This window comes from Vanessa cardui, chromosome 18 (assembly GCF_905220365.1).
Source record: "Vanessa cardui chromosome 18, ilVanCard2.1, whole genome shotgun sequence".
Taxonomy (NCBI): domain Eukaryota; kingdom Metazoa; phylum Arthropoda; class Insecta; order Lepidoptera; family Nymphalidae; genus Vanessa; species Vanessa cardui.
Window position 1 is genome coordinate 2679114 of NC_061140.1, and position 22337 is coordinate 2701450.

The 22337-nt window shown below is 33.1% G+C and overlaps 1 protein-coding gene across 4 annotated transcripts in view; it reads left to right on the forward strand.

Moving 5' to 3' along the window:
• Positions 1-20893, forward strand: part of LOC124537451 (sodium/potassium/calcium exchanger Nckx30C) — a 108883-nt gene extending 87990 nt beyond the window's left edge. For all 4 annotated transcript variants that reach the window (XM_047114299.1, XM_047114300.1, XM_047114301.1 and 1 more), the window contains one exon: positions 16080-20893. In XM_047114299.1, the coding sequence (XP_046970255.1) occupies positions 16080-16323 (244 nt within the window). In that variant the 3' untranslated portion in view covers positions 16324-20893. The remainder of the gene's footprint in view (positions 1-16079) is intronic.
• The last annotated feature ends 1444 nt before the right edge of the window (positions 20894-22337 follow it).

Here is a 22337-nt window from a genome sequence, read left to right on the forward strand (position 1 = left end):
ATTTTTTATACCTAACCGTTACATATATTTGACATATTCGTGTGTGTACTTATTTGTACGTGTGTGCATATAGTTTCAGGGTGTCCAAAGGCAATACATTGTATTTGAATATTACAGTTTAAAAAATCTGAAAACCGTCAGATTAAACTATTAGCAGATACACGATGACCAATTTATGGCAAATACACCAGAATTTTTTTGCCAATCATAATAACCGAAAAATACCCAAAACTATATATATCACGTAGATATGTTACGATATACACTTTTCGAGCAACCCGAACACACGATTTTTATTCGGATTTTATGTTTCATGAATCATTCAGTCGGTTGATTTGAAACAAAAAATATTTTTGGGGTTATTTGGAACTTTCGGAAAGGTTTCTAGTACCGTGACGTTAATGAGACATACAAGTCAAACTTACCAGGCAATCTTCTCCTTAATAAACTAATGCATTGTAACGGTTTAGGATAGCATAGAAACAGGATAACATGACCTTAACGATTCACCAAATTGTGAAGAAAAACCTTGTCCAAAAAAGAAATATTTCCGTATACGTTTTTCTTCAATAAAACCTTTTTTGTAGGTTCTTGACCTACTAGTGTCAAACCAGTGCCTAGTTGTAAATAAAATGATTAAATAGCATTTAAAAATACACCAGTCATCTTACTTATATCTTAAATATTCTCCTCTAGAAAAAGGGCCGATCCCTATTGTGGGACGCGACATGCGTTGACACATTGGTCCCGCCTCATAATAGGGAACAATGATAAAACGAGGCGCCCGGAAAATGAAGCGATCAAACAGAGTAAATGTTCGCCTCTAATTCCAGATTATATCTGGAAACGGAAACATGAAATATTTTTAAATTAAATAGATGATATATTTGTTTGAACATTATATATAACAACTACTGGAGCTGCAACTTAAATTGCAATATTTATTTTTATGTACGTACTGGTAGTCTGTAATACCTGACTTCGTATGAGCAAAATAAGAATAAAGCTACAACCCCATTCCTTCTCATAATTGACATTTCCAAAAATCCATTCTTTAAGTATGTAGTCATAATGGATCATATCTGTGAAACTAATTTTAGAAGGATTATTATGTAAATGCTGCAAAGTTTATATAGGCCACATTGTTCCGAGATAAGAAGAAGCCTGTTATTCAAAACTATAATCTATCTCTGTGCCAAATTTCATTCAGATCCGTTCAGCCATTTTATCATGATGAAGTAACGGACACTAATCACACGGACACAATCTTAGGAAAATATAAACAAAATTATATTTCTTTAATATTAGTTGCAATACTATGTGTAAATGAATTATTATAATATAAAATACATTCCTCAAATATGTATTATATGTAGCTTGATGTTCTAACTTTACATTTTCATCTCAACAATACATAATTCTTCTTAATTTTTATAAAAACGCCCCTGAAACTCAAGTCGCAGTTACGTCACGAGCTCGAACACATTTGGACCGGAGCCAAAAGCGAGGCGAGAGATATAGTTGAAAATAATTTTATTTTCCTTTCTAAATTAACTTGCAGCTTACTCTTGCGAACTTAAAATTTAATTGGAAAAAAATTGTTCGCTGCTTACAGACCATTTGGGTTTAAAGGGCTGTTATCAACGCTTTCATTGTTATTAGTTTGAATTATTTAATACTACTGGCATAGCTAAGTGTATATCAGATGTTTATGTGTAAGCGTGTAAACGCTATTGGTATTACAGATAGTATTGCGTATATACCCTCGCTTTAGCAGCCCGTAACAGATCTGATACGATCAAGAATATCAGTTGCGGGATCACTTTACATGCTTTCAGAGGCATAGAACTATAACACTGCCAAGTTACTAACTCTCTAATCTGAGAGTATCACAATAGAAAAATCTAATTATTGAACCGATAGTCAAGTTCAAGACTTGGATATTGTAAAAAGCAAAGTTTTGTGTGAGTCTTCCTGCCTCTTTTTAAAACATATTGATGGACCTATCATATGAAGTGTGCAAGCTGTAATTGTCAGTGTCGGATTTACCAATAGGCTAAGTAGACTAGAGCCTAGGGCGGCAGATTTAGAGGGGCAACAAATTTAGCCCAAGTTTGTTATCATCTTACAGAAATAAAAAAATACTTATAATTATATGGATACACATTACGTCCGTAATAATAAGCACGATAATTTCAAAATAAATGTAATAAGGTAATTAATTTGAATTTCAAAAGTCAATAGGGGCGGCAAAAATTGTATAACCTACTAGTCTACTAGCGGCAAATTTGTAAATCCGCCACTGGTTGTGTATTGTCAATAATTAAGAGACTACTTTACAATCTACCAATAGATGACTCTGGTTTAAGGCACGTTTCTGCAATGAGAAAACTAAACTTCTGTCTATATTATATCATATAGAATAGAATCTTCTAATTTAATTTCAATCCGGAATAAGTAACAGCAACAATTATACTTGGTACAAATAATTCCAGTATCAGTTCAGTCCAATACTGGAATGTCAAGGAATCATATTAACTAACACTGAAATGTACCAATTCATTGGAATTAGTACATTCCAGTGTTAGTTAGCGATCCATTCCAGGGACTTGATTGTTACTGTCACTGTTAATTACTGTAATAATGTGAGCCCCGTATTACAGTCAAAATAATCGAAGGTCTGTCATCATATGAAGGTTATGTGGTACATGGAGAATATAGCCAAGATGGCCAAATAGAACACATACAGAATAATCATGTGCTTAATTTGTGTTTATAATTCATTTCGTGGTCGGCGCTGAAGGAAAACATCGCGATGAAACCTACACGTGTCTAATTTCATAGAAATTCTGCCACATGTATATTCCAGTAACCCGCATTGGAACAGTGTTTTGGAATATGTTCCAAACCTTCTCCTCAAAGGGAGAGGAGCCTTTAGCCCAGCAGAGGAAATTTACAGGCTGCTGTTGTTGGAGAACACAATCGTTTCATTCATCATTTCGTTCCAACGATTTCTTCAGGCGTAAACCCTAATCACGACGCGTTTTAATAACACATAAAAGGCACTCTAATTTAACCTTTAACGTTTGAAGAACGCTTTATTTTTTAAAAACCCACATGACGTTTAGCTTTTATTTCGTATTTTCCGCATTTCTAAATGTTTCAACAACTGCTTTCTAACTGTAGATTAAAAATGTTTCGTTACAGTTTTGTCCTTTTTATATGCGACTATGTTTAAGCAACGGTTTATGTTGTCGGGTGTAGTTTCACCCGCTTCATAAAACAAACCTCGTGTGTCGTAGGACTAATATTACTAAAGTGTAAGTTAGTTTTTTGGCTTTTTAGTGTATAACAGAAAGATAATGATTCATTGTAAATACATCGATATTTATACAAAATACAAGTAGTATTTAAGTTAGTTTGTACGGTAGATGTAAAAATCATATCACGAAATTAAATAGCATTGAAACTAAATTTATAATCAAATGAAATAAATATAAAGTTCTGAATATATATTCTAAATTATATACGGGTAGGTCGTAGCGATGAGTTTATGAGTTAATGAAAAAACGCTTAAAATTTTAGTCATCTTTTTTTTTCACTGAAAGAACGCATTTACGCAATTTGTCCACGTGAAATGGTAGTTACGTGGAGACTCTTTTCGAGAACGTCACGGAGTCGCTTGTGCAATGAGTGTCTAGTAGTCTATACCCAGATTTTACACCGACTACCTTACACCCACCTCGACTATCTCAGATTAATAAAGCCTTTGGCAGAACTAAATGTATTTTTATGGTACATAATTTATTAACATTAGAATTAACAACATTAAATGCTTAAATATATACAAATATGAACTAAAACTAGTTACTGTATAAATCTTGACCGCGTGGAATGGTGGCAAGAATGCTAGCAGCATTTCCCCGTTGAATCGCAATTCCGATCCTCTGGGCAAAAAACGAACCAGCCCTCCTGTCACCAATGTTGGCAATGAGGCGAGGTGTTATACTTTTGATGAAGCTTTTTCCACCACTACTCCAAGGGCCAAGCGTTTCGACAGCAAATGGAACAAAAAAAGTAATTAGATATAATACACGAATATTTAGTTCTTTTTTTGGCTTCAGCTTTTTCCGCAGCGGCACCAGCTCTTAACATTGTTTCTCGGATATGAGATGGGGCCAACGTGTCAACACATGTAGCATCCCACACAAGGGCCCGACCTCGCTCCCAGGGAACCAATATTAATCCATCAGGTTTCTTACCATTATCACGACTAATTCCACGAGGCTCAGTAAGAGCAGGAACGTCGATGGTGGCAAGAGCCCTTTAAAATTTATGTCATTAAGAGAACCGTGGCGGGAAGCCTACCTGAACTCCTTGGGCAAGAGAGACCATGTAAACCGAAAGAGTCCACCTCCTTTCCACACGGGCATCTGTGCTCAGAACACAGAGGTGTTCCCAGTCGGAGACCAATCGATATGCGAAAACATTCATTATCTAAAAGTGTCCCAAGATTTTTAGAGGGTAATTAATTCAACCAGTGACTAGACTCTTTAGATGATAACGCTAGAAGCCTGGCACGGTCTTGAGCACTTGTTAAATTTTGTGTCAAACTGTGTAGTGTAGCGTGAACCAATGAAGAATCCCAAAGTTTTTGTTTTGTAACTTCCTTAGGGATATCATCATTAGGGCACTTTACCTTCCAGGTCTCTATCGCCTCAGTAACATTCATGATTTTTACTGATTTTGATTTTAAAATTTCTGAACAAAGGTCTGAAATGCTATCAGAAGAGAGAAAGTCCGGGAGGGCAACACTTGATATTTTTCTCACGCCGATGCAACCAAAAGGAATGGAAAGTGTAGCTTGAGTCCAAGAATATTTATCAAGAGATAAATTTAGAATTTTTTCTAAAGCTTTTTTAAGGGTGGCATCGATTTGATTGGTAAGACTAGGATATTTCCAGATTGGGCTCGCACGTAGAATGTACATTAATTTTGGAACAAAAAGGCACTGTTTTAAGATTGTATAAGCTATTTGAAAAATAAAATGTTGTATGTTACCTTTCTTAATGAATAGGCTATCAATCACTATTCTGTTTAGTCAGACTTGTAGTTTTTATTTTTATATCATATAGACAGACAGACTGGCAAATTGTAAGTCTGAGATCTTTAGTACTGCTAGAAATATTAAGATTTTGTCGATTTATCCATGCGCCAGCTTACTCACCCTTCAAACTGGAAGAAAGTAGTACTCACCAGTTTGGCGGTAGAATTTATGATAGTATATGCTACCAAAACAAGCCTCACCCCCTAGTTACAATCTCAGAATTATCTGAGGTTAAGGTATTTCAAAGAAAGAATTTCGTCAGCTAGATATAATGGTACAAATAACCCGAGAAAAAATTAATTAATTTATACATTAATGTTTTAATATAATTGATACAGAATACTCACTGATTGAAAACTAATAAGCATATTAGCCGCTAATATTCAAAGGCACATACAAAGGGTAAAACATTGCTTTGTCTACCAAAGATAGCTGATATGGAAAAAGTAACAATGTAAGACCATGAAATGGTAAAACATGGCGTCCAGTGAAATAGCGACATCGAGAGCTAGTCCATGCTATTAAAAATAACGACACTGGAGTCTATAGACTAGACTATTTGATGACATTAAAATTTACTCTTTTATTAACAGCTTGAGTTAAATATTTATATTTATATTATTTACTGGATAGTCGGGCTTTATGACGTCTGTGTATTTCCTCTATTATTTGTTATCGATCAAATCCATCACTCTCATGCTGTCCACACTCCATCCATGTTTTCTTAGGTCCTCTTCCCCTCTACCTTCATAACTCTTCCAGTAACATAATTAGAAATTAGAAATTGAGACAACATCACATACATTACTCTGATCCCAATGTAAGTAGCTGAAGCACTTGTGTTATGGAAATCAGAAGTAACGACGGTACCGCAAACACCCAGACCCAAGCCAACATAGAAAACTACATCGACTCGGCCAGGAATCGAACCCGGGACCTCGGAGTAGCGTACCCATGAAAACCGATGTACACACCACTCGACCATGGAGTTCGTCAAAACATAAATATTTTCTCTGCACCCATGTACATACCAACTCAACCGGCGGTCACTATTTCTGTTATTGACGCTACTTTCAGGCTTCCTCTTATACACCTTCCTTTATCTATTCTAAGTTACTCTATACATCTATCTCAACATCTTCATCTCGTTTACCAGTTGTTCTGAGCGAATACATAGTAAATAATTAATAGCCTGTAAATTTCATCTCGTGCTCAGCGGTGAAGGAATACATCGTGAGGAAACCTGCATGTGACAAATTTCATAGAAATTCTGCCACATGTGTATTCCAGCAACCCGCATTGGAACAGCGTGGTGGAATATATTTCAAACCTTCTCCTCAAAGAGAGAAGAGGTTTTTAGCCCAGCAGTGGGAATTTACAGGCTGTTGTTATTGTTGTTGTAGCCTGTAAACATGACCATAGCTGAGCGAGAAGCTCCACTCGTTTTCCAGATAATGTTTTGCGTTCACTTAATCACCCTACGCTTGTGTAGGACTTTGTTTCAATGTAGGTCGGTGGGTACACGTGTAACATTTGTCTAGTTCAAGCTGACTCTTGACATAAAGAAATCACATATAACTTTGCGGTGCTTGACCGGATTTTATCTGGAGTTCAGTTAAATTTTTAAATTCGCTCTTAAATTCCGTATTTTGATATCACAAATGGACATTTAAGAAACGAACATCGTAAGATTTCTCAATATTTTATGGTACGGCGTCCAATTTCCAACATTAAAAATAACTTTACATAAATGTAAGAGTAACTGAAGATCAAATAATTATCATGACATTACAATTAAAAATATGTTATAATTTACGTCAATAATGAAGTATTTTAATTGAGGTATGAAATACGTAGTATGTAGTAGTAGTAGTGGTAGTTTCGACTATTGAATAACGATATTATTTTTTTAAATAGGTATATATTTTTATGTCAATTTTGACTTAATCTTTTGCGTATTGATGTACAATAAATAAATTACAATTAAAAAAATCTTGTATAAAATAGTATAGCTACATGTAATCAGTGGATGGTAAGCCCTAATTTCCTTGAACTTTGCGCCCTTCATTCGCATCAAAACTCTTTGACACTGATATCTGAGGTTGAATGCTTCTACGTTTATTAAAGACCGTTTGTGTGTGCAACTGTGTGACTAACACTGGCCTATTTTTGAGCTAGCGACATAAGATTGATGGTAGGTTGACTGCCAGTCTAGTTCTCACTCTCATAATCCAAATGGACGGCAGATCCAACATGGCTGGTCATAATTCAAGCACAATACCAGGTGCTCTACACCCTATCCGAGGCACGAGAGGATAAGGATTGCCAATTCCTAGACATCAAGTTGAGAATTTTCCTATTATAATCACAATATATTTTTAATGTCCCAACTTGGAATTTCAGTCCAGGATCTCAGGATATACATCCAAATAAGCTAGGACAAAATAATAATAATATATTCACAGAATAACTATGTCCATTAGGAATGGTTGCTAGAAAGTAGAATTTCAGATCTAAAATACAAAATAATAAGGAATAAAAATGACACCCTTTTGACATCGTAAGTACTTCAAGAACAGCGCCATGTTTGCGACGAATAAAATATTATAAATATATTTCACATAAAATGTAACCACGCGCATACTCTATTCCATACAGTTCTACAACTGTGCGGAGAATTTCAAATTACTTCCGTTTTATTATAAGTCTTATGACTCGAAACAAATGGCTCATTTTCCCACAACGATGCTCGCATTTCACGAGCACTGTATCGTATAAAACAAAAAGAGTATTTTATGAACCTTCTAATATTTGTATTAGAACCATAACAATAATACGAGCAGGCTCAGTTGGAACACGTGGACTATATCTGAAGGTCGCGGGTACAAATCCGGTCAAGCACTTACCTAATTAGTCCTTATAATTAATCCCAAAAATATCGACGAAAATTTTTCATGAGTTGAATGAAAGTCTGTTTCATGTACATATATCGGCCAAATATACGAGGTAGATTTTCACCCAGCATAGACCAAATCTGTACATATAATAAAATTGTAGTGTCAGTTTGTAATATTAATATAGCCCTTTTTACTCAATGCTTATATATTTATACAAGGTACATATTCCAAAATAACATTTTTTACAATTTTTGTCGGTCTCACTGTCTGTCTGTTTGTTCCGACTAATCTCTGGAACGGCTGGACCGATTTTGACGGGATTTTCAGTGGCAGATAATTGATACAATAGGGAGTAACTTAGGCTACGATAACACTTCTTTGTTTCTAAGTTTGTGATAAAATTAACATTATAAGATAAGGTATGAATTCTATTTTGAGTGATATGACACTTAATAGTTTTTCACTCATTATCAACATCATTACTTCAATGCATATGTATGTATACAAGTAACTGATTAGTTACAAAATAGTCACTAGATTAGTGACAAACTAGTCACTAGGTCGCTGGCACAACTAGTAGTAAATAGAAATAAGCCATAATACAATCCATCCAGCCAAGTTCATCTTCTGAAAGGAAGAGGACACCCAAGCTCAATGGTTAGGAATTTTCAGGTTATTTCACAAAAAGCTCTGCATATATCCTGTCCGAGGTTTTCAGTGCAGAGCGTCGTTATGCAAATTAAGGACATATCTCTATGACTGTACGTGTGATTGTTCTATGAAGCCGTATTACGTAATTTGTAAAATCATAAAAACATTCGTATATTTTGAGTTAAAATATACGAATTTTATATTCGAATCGAGATGGCCCAGTGGTTCGAACGCGTGCATCTTAACCGATGATTGCGGGTTCAAACCCAGACAAGCACCGCTGATTCATGTGCTTAATTTGTCTTTATAATTCATCTCGTGCTCAGCGGTGAAGGAAAACATCTTGAGGAAACCTGCATGTGACAAATTTCATAGAAATTCTGCCACATGTGTATTCCACCAACCCGCATTGGAACAGCGTGATGGAATATGTTCCAACCCTTCTCCTCAAAGGGAGAGGAGGAATTTACAGGCTGTTGTTGTTGTTATATAGGTTTTCAGAATCCACGATATTATTATTTTGAAACTTAATATGGCTGTTATACAGCCTGTAAAACATAGCACGTGCTGCATACTAGCGAGAAGACCAATAAACTTGTTGATAAATCGATTATAGTACGACACAACTTAGATGTAGCATCGGCAAATTCAATAAAGCCGATTACTGCCCATTTATACAACCAATAGAAATAGTTCCCTATCGCGCCATTTGACGCTATTCGTCGCTATAGATTCTCGCGTCAGTTCAACCCGAGAAAGCCAGTGCATGTAAATCAACGTGTCAAACTGACGAATATATTACGTCATATGATATTACAAGTTATTATGTTTGTGTAAAGATCATATTCACATAACAAATAAATATTGATGATTTTGGATAGCGTACTTAATTCGGATTTGACAGATTTTACGAATTTTGCTTATGCTACATCTAAGTTATGTCATACCATACCAATTTAACTATAATTGGTCATAATTCGTAATATCTCTTACTTTTTCTAAGAACTCTGTTCACGACACCACCTACCACGACCTCGGTATGCCAGTATTTGCATTTACCGAATTTTCTGTACTTTGCCAGTGTTTGGAAGCAATAAAAATCGCTTTAGTTAAGTTTGAGGTCAATTTGCCAATCGTATTTAAGACGACTATTATCGTGTGACATTTTGGTTCTACATAATGCCAGTAGGCTTACATTAACCTTAGGTATGAGCGCAAAATGTAATGTTATAACCTCTTATTGTTAACTAGTGATCCATATTAAATATACCACATTCATTATCAGTGTTTGTTAACCATATTGTTCATGTATTATAAACAAAAACCTTCCTCTCGAATTACTCTATGTATTAAAAAAACCGAATCAGAATTCGTTGCGCAGTTTTCGAGATCTAAGCATACATATACTATGTAATGATAATGATGATTATTGGTTTATTTCATAAATTAACATTTTACTGCCCGTCCCGAATTCGTTTGGGAAAAGTTCGTAAAAGTAACCCATCCCATTTACGTCATCCCATTAAATTGAAATTTCCAAAATCCTTAATGCCTTAATTTCAGCTTTCAAGAGTATTTTTGGTTGTGCGTTGATAAAATTAAATCCATACATACATATTAATATATAGTAACGTCCGACAAAGACAGATAGATACACCCCTCCTGCTCTATAACGATATCCGTTCATCGATATCACCATTAGTGAATATAAATATGTCAGCGTCTCTTTCAAAACATAAATATGTATTCAGTGTTTCAACGTTTCGACAGAGTTGCATCTGTCGCAGTTACGAGTTGTCTGGACCAGATGACGGCAGCTGAATTTAATGCAAAATTAGGGCACTTATATTCTAAAAAATTTCCAAAATAATATAGCAATGGATTTTAAGTATTTGTTATATTATATATCCCTGTATTAAACAATGTATGCAACAAACAATAGCCTATAAATTTCCTACTGCTGGGTGAAGGCCTCTTCTCCCTTTGAGGAGAAGGTCTAGAACGTATTCCAACACGCTGTTCCAATTCAGGTTGGTGGAATACACATGTGGTAGTTCTATGAAATTAGACACATGCAGGTTTTTTCGGGATGTTTTCCTTCACAGCCGAGCACAAGGTGTATTATAAACACAAATTCATTATGATTCATCATTTTTTAAGACCTCGGTGGTCGAGTAGTGTGTACACCTGTTTTCATGGAAACGCCACTTCGAGGTCCCGGTTTCGATTCTTTCATTGTTTATTTTGATTAAGCACATGAACTTGCTTGCTTGGGTTTGAACGCGCAATCATCGATTAAGGTGCGCGCTTTCTAACCACTGTAAACAATAAATAACATCATAATTATATTATAAAAAGGAAAATATATAATGAAATCACGGATAGTCGACTAAAAGAATTCAGACTACCTTGGATATGCATACATCAGCGAACGGCGAACATCAGCTAGGTGTCTAAAATATGTTTTTTATGACAAAGAGGGAGACCGCAAGAACATGGCTTGCCAGGTGAAGCTGTCGCTTATTGTGTTTTTTTTTTATGGTATTGGTAGGCGGACGAGCATATGGACCACCTGATGGTAAGTGGTCACCATCACCCATAGACACTGACGCTGTAAGAAATATTAAATATTCCTTACATTGTCAATGTGCCACCAGCCTTGGGAACTAAGATGTTATGTCCCTTGTGCCTGTAGTTACACTGGCTCACTCTGCCTTCAAACTGGAACACAACAATACTGAGTACTGTTATTTGGAGGTAGAATAACTGGAGAGTGGGTGGTACCTACCCAGACGGGCTTGCACAAAGCCCTACCACCAAAAAAAGCCCTACCATCAAGTGAAGAACGGTGTCGGAACTATATTGAATGCAAGGAAAAAGTTATACCCAATTATATTTACAAAAAATATAAGTATATTTAAATATAACCATAACAAATTTAACAATACAAAACCAGAACTTCATTATTCTAACGTTTTCGCTAAGATTCCTTAAGAACAGAATTGCTGACAATTCCAGCGAGATAGCCATTCCAGAATCGCGTAATCGTTTGAGCAATTTCATTCCTTATTGCTCTGATAATAAAATCGAAATTTCTTAATCTGATATCCAGTTACGATTTCTATAGGACTAGACGTTGCAAAATCGATGATGAAATATGTACGACGGAACTTTACGGAAATAAGAGTTCATTTCTATCTTTTATTGGCTCGAACGAATGAATTGAACGGATTCAATCATTTAAAATTAAATAAATTTTCCTTTACAATAAGAGAAACAAAAATTATTATACAACATGAATCATTTTGAAGTTATTAAGTACCCATTTCAATAATGAAATATTAGAGTTCATTTCGCCATGCTATTTCAATACATTCATTAGATTAAAGATTTTTAGGTTAACATATTTTAACTGATTTTAAGATAAACTACCAATAATTTTGTCGAAACGCATGGCCCTTGGAGTAGTGGTGCAAAAAGCTTATATATAAAAGGTTTGCCTCGCCTCATTGCCTCCACTGTTTTAGTTCATATATGTATATATTTAGGCATTTAATATTATTAATTCTTATGTTCATACATGTTTTAAAAAAAGATGATATATATGCTATGTACATTTTAATTGTTTAAAGAATAACTATACCTACTAGTATAAACCAAATGGATATTATATAGGATACTAGTTGGGTGGATTCTAGTTAGTCGCTCGTGTTTTAGGGCTGGTTGTCATGTGTTAGGCAAAAAAGTAGCCTATGTCCTTTTTTGGAGTTAAAGTTTGCCGCATACCATATTTCATCAAATTCAGTTCGTTGGTTTAGGAGTGAAAGAGCGACAGACAAACAGTTACTTTCACATTTATAATATTAGTAAAGATAGTACAGATTGGATAATTCCAGATATTGATTTATTATGTTGGTATTATAATGTATATTTTTTAACATATTCATCCTATAACGTATCTTTTAAGCATATTTGTCTTTTTTTTCGCTCTTTTTTATATACAATATATAAGTATAAAACTTAAATAGAAACTATATGTTACTACTACTAATTGTGTTAATATATTACTATATTATTTCTACAACAGGCAATATTAACAATCAATCAATTAACAAAGTATTTCTTAACTTTAAAGTAGAAATTGCTAAACAAACTTCTGTGGCGTTTCTTAATAGTTTCACTGGTGTTGCCATATAAAAAAAACCTCAAAGCGTTGTAATTCGAAGCTTAAATACTTAAAATATTTGTAATACCATAACTTTAACAAAAATCCACTTTATATAAGACAGCGGATTGTTTTGAGCTAACAACTTTATTTTTATCTGCGATGTCTAGGCTTACAATACTACACTGCATTGGCTTAGTGTGCATCATCCGATCGATAACATAAAACTCCTCTTGATAAACAATATCGACTCTATTATCAATGTAATAGAGTCCAAATTCCTTCAGATAATTCATACCTAAAAGGCTCTAACAATGCATGGAGTACTCAACTCTATATCGTTTGCACAGAGTACGTTTTCCAACGATCACTTCAGAATAAGTCGGTAAATGGATGAGCCTGGTAAGTGCTAGATGTACACAATGGAAGAAAACATTGTTATTTTTGAAGAAATTTTTCTCGAATTTATACTTAAAATATGCTCTTCCTGTTTGTTACATGTTTTAACTTCTGGCTACTCATGGTAGTTCTCCCATTTGGAATTACATTGACGCTACATTAAACCAAATAGCCTAATGGTTTATAGTCCAAATTAACCGAAATTCTGATTTCAAACTTGGCTAAAAACCATTCAATTTTTACATCCTATGTTCTTTTTTTTTAAATAAAGGAGTAGTAGATATTCCTCATTTTATAAGTAAGCCTAAAGCTAGGACACGGTCTTGTAATTGTGTGCTAATGCTGTGGAACGACAATAGCCTTACTTGGTGGTAGGGCTTTGTGCAAGCCCGTCTGGGTAGGTACCACCCACTCATCAGTTATTCTACCGCCAAATAACAGTACTCAGTATTGTTGTGTTCCGGTCTGAAGGGTGAGTGAGCCGGTGTAACTACAGGCACAAGGGACATAACATCTTAGTTTCCAAGGTTGGTGGCACATTGACGATGTAAGGAATAGTTAATATTTCTTACAGCGTCATTGTCTATGGGTGATGGTGACCACTTACCATCAGGTGGCTCGTATGCTCGTCCGCCAACCTATACCATAATAAAAAAAATAGCCCTTTTGACATAACTAGGCGTCCCGTAAACCTCAGGGCTAGTGGTGTTCATATTTGGTAATTAAAAAATTAATCGTGAGAACCAAATGAGTCAGATGAAATTCTGTCACGTGTGTATCTGACCGTTTTGAGCAGTGTGCTGGCAACACCAAACTTGTTGCAAGTAACAACATACTTGAAACAATTGACAATATTCTAATTTTTAAATTACAATAGGATGAATAAGAATTTGTAAAAGAAGCAACAATAGGAGTTTTTAACTAAAGGCGAATATGAAGTAGATAGAAAAATAGGTAGAGGTGTCCACTACCGTGTCAAATAATCAAAAAAAAAATCTAAGAAAAAAATTACATATTTGTCTCAATGTAAATATTAAATATCATAAAAAATTAACTTAATTTGAAAAAGTACTAATAAACTAAATAATGTATGTTCTGTTATTAATAGAAATAACTTGGTCATAATTCATTTAAGTTACCTTCAACGAGGAGTTCACTCAAACGGAAATTTAAATTAAAAAGATATTAATTAAAAATAAAAAATTTTTTTTGGACTTACCTTATGTTAGAAATACTTCTTTATGCTAATACATTTATATTATAATTACATATATATTTAATTAACTCATATTTTGTTAGTGTATCCGTTTTCGTAAAAGTGTTGTCGATTTTAGAACGTCATTGGTATGGCTGTAAAAAATAATACAAGATGTTTTCCCGCGCAAACGGATTTAAAAAAAAAACAAGAGATAGTCGCGATAGAACAACATTTAAAAATTATTGTAAAATTCGATTTGTAAACTTCAGGGCAATAATATAAAAAATAAAACCAACAATAAATAAATACTATACTTTCTGGCGTATTTAATGCTTATCATACCAGCTAATAAATAGTTCTGGCTTACAACTAATAAGTCAATAATAGAAGGTATTTATTAAGACGTTGTAAGTTGAAACTCACCGACGAACGCAAGCGTGAAAATCAAGCAAGTCAAAATTTGATACTTGAATTTGCTTTTAATAATTATTAAAATAATATGACACATGTATCAAATGGACGTCTCATCCGGTTCGCATCGCACTACTGATATCAGAAATAGATCATACTATTATATAATAAAAAAGGATAGTTGTGAATAAAAACTCTTTGAAAGCAATGTAAGACATATTTCAAAATTCGAATTAGTTTGCTGACATCAAACAAACATTTTTATTTAACGTTGGCCCAAAACGACCAAGAAAAATTGCACGTGTTTTTATGATATTTTTTAGTATAGACAAAAAATATTTGCAATCTTTGCATTATATAAAATTGCGCCACTCTGTATCAAACTATGGCCTAATTTTGGCCAGCTCTACAACAATGACCTATAATACTAACCGAGTCAGCCGTAAATGATCCATAACTGGCGTGAAAATTTACATTCTGATACTATCTACCAATAAGCCTTGGCCCAAATGTTGGGTCAAACGAAATGCCAACTCCCCCAGGATACAGCCTTGCGTGATTTTTCGACTTCTCATGAAAAAAGGCCGATACGATCTTTATTTGAACATGTTTCTTATCGAGAACATTAAACGTTTCAAAAAATTAATGACTAATACCTAATATTATATAAAGGTAATTTAGGAGTATATATGTATTGTATATTAAATTTGACCAATTTCATAGGAAATATTTGATATGACTTGACGTGATAAGTTTAAATTAGAATTCACTAATGGAATTAATTTACAATTGTGTATCAGGATTGATTTGAGCTGAGATGGCCCATTAGTTAGAATTTGTACATCTTAATCTATAATTCCGGGTTCAAGCCCAGGCAAGCACCACTAAAGTCTCATGTGCTTAATATGTGTTATGAACACTTCATCTCGAGCTCGGCGGTAAAGAAAAACATCGTGAGGAAACCTGCGTGCGTCTTCTATCGTTGTTCCTATTATTATTGTATTGAGTAAGGAAATCGGTCGGTCTGTCTGTGCCCTTTGCGGCCAAACCACTAGAAAACGCAAACGAAACCACGGTCAGTAACTAGTTGTGTATAAATTCCCATTTTTTTTGTTGTGTTCCTGTTCGAAGCCATATGCCAGATATATATGTATAATAGGTGATGACCATCAAGAGACCCATTTGCTAGTGGCTATTTTTATTAAATAATTATGGGTCATATTGTTTTAAAGTATTTTTTTCCATTTTCAGGTTGCCTCTGCCCTGGCTCCTCTATGGCTTGATATACGGCGAACCAGTTCAGGTCAATTCGAAGGGCATGGTGTGCAGCATCGTTCTACTGTTCGCCATGCTGATCTTCGTCATCATCAGCATAGCCTGCTTCAGGTGGAAAATGAACAGGGGCCTCGGTTTCACCATGTTCCTCCTTTATTTCGTCTTCGTAGCCGTCAGTCTCGGCCTCGAATATGGCTACCTCCATTGCCCTAGCGAATAGTCTTATGTTTGATTAGCGAAACGAAAGTCGCATACAATAAACAATTACAATCGATTAAATTATTATGTTTTAAATGATAGTTATACTTTTTTGATATTTTTATGAAAGATTAAATCCTTTTTGGTTGTTCAAGAACAATTATTTGAAAAAATATATTGAAACGTCACAACTTTCTTCCATTCGATATTAAAAGCTGTCTCTATGTAAAGACAGAATATCTTCATAATCTCATATAAATTTTGGGACTAATAATAAAACAGCGATGTAATTTTAAATTCAAGAACAATTAAGACACGTACAAATAATTTTTTTTTTATTGTAACACTGCGCACCGTAGAACAAGAATTGAAATTATACAAATTATTATATTGACTTTATGACCGATATAGCTCATTTTATTAGCATTCCTTTAGATTTATTTGACGCTCAAATATTTGTTAGTTTTAACATGTGATGAATATTTAGCACAAAATAGCGACAAATATTACTCTATACCACGAATGAATCTATAAACAATATTCGTACTATGCGTTATATACGAAGTTACTTTATCGATGATAAATATTATAGATGACTCCGAAAAAGTTTAAGATAATAAATTTGACGGCCCTATAAATAAAATTAATCAATTTTCATTGTAAGAATTTGTTAAGATGTCAGAGAAGCAATACAATAAAATTTGTACTTAAAAATTATTTCATATTAAATTAAACGAGATACTGTAATCGTAGCAAAACGATATAGTGTAGATATTTATATAAATGTTAGTAATTATTCAAGGCTTTTACAGAAATGTATTGTAGCTGATATTACCGTGTTATATTTTAACGATAGATTATCTGTAATTTAGTTTAATTACGATTTATTTTGTAAATACTTTGATTGTAATAACTTTGTAGATATTGATTTTGTTATATGTGTCCTAGGTCGAATTGTAATTCGTCCACCGTGAGAGGACGGATAGTGAGCATAGTATTTTATAAGATTTTTTACACAAATCACATACAGCCGCAAATCATTTACTCCAACGATACGAAATATCGATCAAGATTCAATAATGCATCAATTAAAATTCGTTAAAATAATCGATTAAAATTATCCGAAATTATAAACTCAAATTGACTGTTTGGGTGTTTGAAGGACAATTTAAAACGTGTATCAAAATGAAGTTCTCGCGAAGATCAGTGTTTTTTACATTGTAACAATGTGTCGTCTATATTATATTTTTCGTATAATATTAGTGACGTTGAACGTAGATTATACAACGGTGATGCCGAAGTCGCTGCACAAATGTTAATTAAAAATCGTACTGTAAATAAAAATGTAGATGATTCGCAAAGTGGGGCAGATGTGGCTGAAATGGATGATGGAACATTAGAAACACAATGTGCCTCTGAGTTCAGTGATCTATAGCTAGGTTTTATTAACGTTACTGATGTTATTTTTGTATTTGATGGGTGATTTTTCTTTCAACTTATTAGCAATATTTAAGTGTCTAGAGCTGTCATGATATTTCCTAGTCACATTTGTCCCGCTCGAGAATATATTATATTTAAAAATTTTACACATTCTCTATAGCTCATATGCGTAAATGTACTTTTTCTTCCTTATAATTTTGACCTTCAATGTTTCTCTCTATCTTTCTCTTTCTACTTTTAGATTCCTACTATAAAACTACGCTGCTAATATAAAATACTAATCATGTTTTTTTTTCAAAGCTAAACTTAAATCACGGTTTAAATTTCGAACGGCCATCTTTGGCTAAATTGATAAAATTTTAACATCTTGATAAACCGTCCGTAGATTCCTTTCAATGCTGTAAATCAAGAGATTGTTTCGAATAAACAAGTTATTGATTGAGAAATTTAAAAAAAAATGATAATTTTGTAAAAACAATTGTTAAGATCCCACAAAATATATTGATAACCCGCCTATTTGACATAGCAATAAATAGACTAGAATAGATAGATAATATTATTGTTAAGCTTTGACAATTTCAAATCAACTATCGCCTCGTTGGTGAAATATTACTCAACAGATTTTTCTAACATCTTCGTAAACCCTGTCAATCTTCAAATAGTCATTCGCTATGAACAGCATTCAAATTTCGAACAAAGCTTAACGGAAAGGATTTTGAAAGTGGAACTGAGCAAGCATTAGGCAATTCGATTTTTATTACGCATTTATTTTGGACGAATAACATATCGGTAGGTTACTGTTGGTTACAGTCGTATAGATCATATTCTGTGATAAGGACATTAATAATAATTTAAATATACCATATTTAAATGAATGTTCAACAATTGAAAAAAAAATTCTTCAAATTACGCGGAAACTGTAAACACTCTTTGTATATATTAAGATTGGATTTGATAGCCTTCTGTAGTTCGCTTAGTAGTGTCACTTCTGATCAAACAGTTTCACATACAGACATAATTAATCCAAATACAGCTTCAAACTCTTTATCATTCTTATAGACATAGGTTCCCGATTCAGAATCTTCATCAGAATTTACGTGTCCCGGTGGATATGAAACTGTATGATTTCGAAGTGACCAATCTATACAATTAATGTAAGTTACAAACGAATTTTTCTCTCCAATTAAAGTTTCTTAAAGGGTCGGTGATATATTTAACATCAATTAGAAGTAGATCGCAGTAAATACAAAAAGTTTATCTAATATTTATAATTAGTATACTGGAAAGCACCAAGACATGCGTGGACGTTCGTGTACGTTAAATGTATCATCTATACGCCACTTGTATACCTATGCTGTATCTTACGTATTATATACACTAGACATTTCTATCTATCTCTTGTAATGATTAAACTATTATTAAGTAGAATCTGTAAATTAATCATCCTTCCATTGTTTCTAGTCGACATTGCGATTAGGTTACTTAAAAATACGGAGGGTTCAAGTATTTAATAATATTATAACGATCATATCATGAAGCGCTCGTACGATGTCCATTCGTAGTTGCATCAAGATATTGCATTTGTTCAGTACCAAATAGCACATGCCGAGCTAGTTTCCATTCTATTTCAAGTTTGTTACAATTACTAGAACCTATATGACTTGAACGAATACTCTTGGTATCTCGATTTGATACATTTTACGAAATAAACTAATCTTTACTTCTTCGTAGTATAAGTTTAGGCTTAAAGCTACAATTAAAAATTTAAAAATGTTAATTATCTTATAATTGAGTATGATATCCAGGTAGAATTGTTACTAGAATGGTTTTTTATATAAAAAAATAATAAATTTAATGGATAAAAGAAATAAAAATATTAAGCGTCGCGTTTTCTTCGGTGCGGTACGTTTGACGAACACCATAATTGTAATTTCAGTGCTAAGACTTCAAACTCTTCGATACTATTGATATTCAGCTTTAAGTGGTTCGTAGCGGAGAAAACGGGACGACATTTAGTCAACGACTTTTTTTCGTAGCTGAAACATTTCGATTACGAGAAACCAGATTTATTTGAGCACGTACCAAATGTCTTTATACACTTTTCAATATCACATAAGATCTACATTTGAAACTGTGTAAAAGATGTTTTAGTTTTTAATTTTGAATTAATCTACTTTCATATTTCTTTTCAATCATTTAACATACAATTTCAAATAGAAGATATTATTTTACTTCAAGACGAATATTTTGATGGAAGATCTTGTGAAAAGGTAGTTATTCTCGTATTCGAAATGACAGCGTAGATTGTTAATAGTGATATTATTAATTAAGGAAAAGTAAAAAATGTTATTACTTTTAACGATGTAGCAAAGTTATAGAGACTTTCAAAACGTTGGAACGATACTATTGGAGCGGCTCTTGATGGTTATACTAATTTAAGTCTTGCATTTGGACATTATTATATATTGCTTAAGTTCGTTATAATTTCCAATATATGAAACAAATATTCATGTTAATTAATATCAGTGACCTGGTGTTAAGACTAAAGTTTTTGCTATTTGCCAAGTCATTTAAAAAAGAAGTATTCGTGCTATAATGAAATAAGCTTAACATTACTAACTAATATGCAAAAAGGCTTATGTTATATGGATAATCAACATCTGTTTGATGTTTCTATTCTGATATAGTAAAGGCCCTTTTAGCACCAGATCACAGATATTATTAATAGTATTCGAATGTTCTTTTTATGAATTCTGTGTCACTTTATTTACAATATTATTATTTTCAACATTGAATTGTAGAAATTTCAGCTGTGTTGTATAGATGTACAGCAGTATTATTGTTATAAAAAGCAATAAAAGTGATTTAAAATATGAAACGAACGAAAATGAAGTACAATTGTAGAATTCTTTCGCCTTTTGTTGAGTTTCAAAAGTTTTGTATTTTAATAATGGACAACGTTGTTCTAATCAAATCGTTTATTGATTGTTAAATTGTGATGATAGTTTTTTATTATATCGCATTCAGATGTTTACATTTACTGTTTTTTTAATGTTCGAATTGGTAATATTTGGCGTATGACAAGAGCATCGGCGTGTCAACCGATCGTATTATGAAAAATTACAATAAAATAATAAAATAGTGAGTTACAATGTGTATTTATTTTCATAAGCCTCTTGACGATCATTTTGTTTTGTTGTTGTTGTATAACTATAATAGGAAATTACCTTATATTCAAAATACATATATGGGTAGTTCTACAAATTACGGATAATTCGAGTCTGATTTCAGCCTGACATTTTTTATATATTATGGTGGCGAAATTCAGTCTAATAATTAAAGTACAGTATCTTTTAGCTTTTTAAAAAGAGAACAGTCAAAAAATTATATATTTTTTTTATTTATGGCCATTTAAAAAAACGAGCCACAAGAAAAACATATTTCATATCTTCAATTTCACTTTTAGTAACGATATAAAGTGTCACACCAGGGCAGCGATTTTGAATAACTCCGCAGAACTCACTTAGATCAGTAACATCACCTCCACATGCTACGACATCATCGACATTTTGAATAGATGACATTTTTTGTCTCCTTTATAGGTACTATCAACTCAGCGGAACGGTAAAGACACACAGATAATAGTCTAGTGAATATTTCTTAATTCAACAGCGAACAGGATACTGATATAAAATCGTAGGAACAAAATGTAAACAAGATTTATTTATTAATCCTATACTAATTGTTCTACCTGTCCAGGAATAATAGTAAGCTTATTAATATGCGATTCTTTTAACACCCAAATGTAGAAGTAAATGTATCACGATGCACTTTGAACTAAAATTTGTACGAGTGACACTGCAGGAACCTGAGAATTCGACACTTTGAACAGTGATTTTGTTCAGAAAAGTAATTGTAATCTTAATTATTTTTAGTGACCATACTTTTTTTAGTGACTAGAAACAATTGTAATTAATAATATTCCATGTAAAAAAAATTGTTAGTAACATTGTTTTTTACATATTTTGGCTGAGCTGCCCAAAATTCCTTAGTTTGTAGAACTACCCATAAATTATTGAATAAGTCTTGAATGAAATCGACACCAAATTAATAATTTTTGAAGAAATAAATCGTAAAGAAAGTTCGTAAACCAGAAATATTTGAAATTGTAAGGAAATGAAAAAAGACACAAATAAATTAAATCTATTTTTATAGAACAATACACCAATATATAAATTATAAAAGAGAAAACATGATTACAGCTTGTTCTTCTCTCTCTCAATCCTCATATACGAATGCCAAATACAAGAAACATATAAAAAAATAGATAAATCTACAAAACAAGAACATTAATGAGAAAGATTCCAGAATTAAAAATGCCATTGAATGGCAACAAAATATGTCAATAGCGCTTGTAATACCAACATGCCATTAAACGGTACTGTGATGAGAATTTTTCCACTGTCTGCGGCGCATTTGTGTGGAACTTTCTTCCCAAAATCAATCCAAATTTATTATGAACAAACCTACATAACCAATTAAAAAAAAAAACAAATTCTAGTGATGGCAATCGTAAAACAGTTTCCATGTTATAAA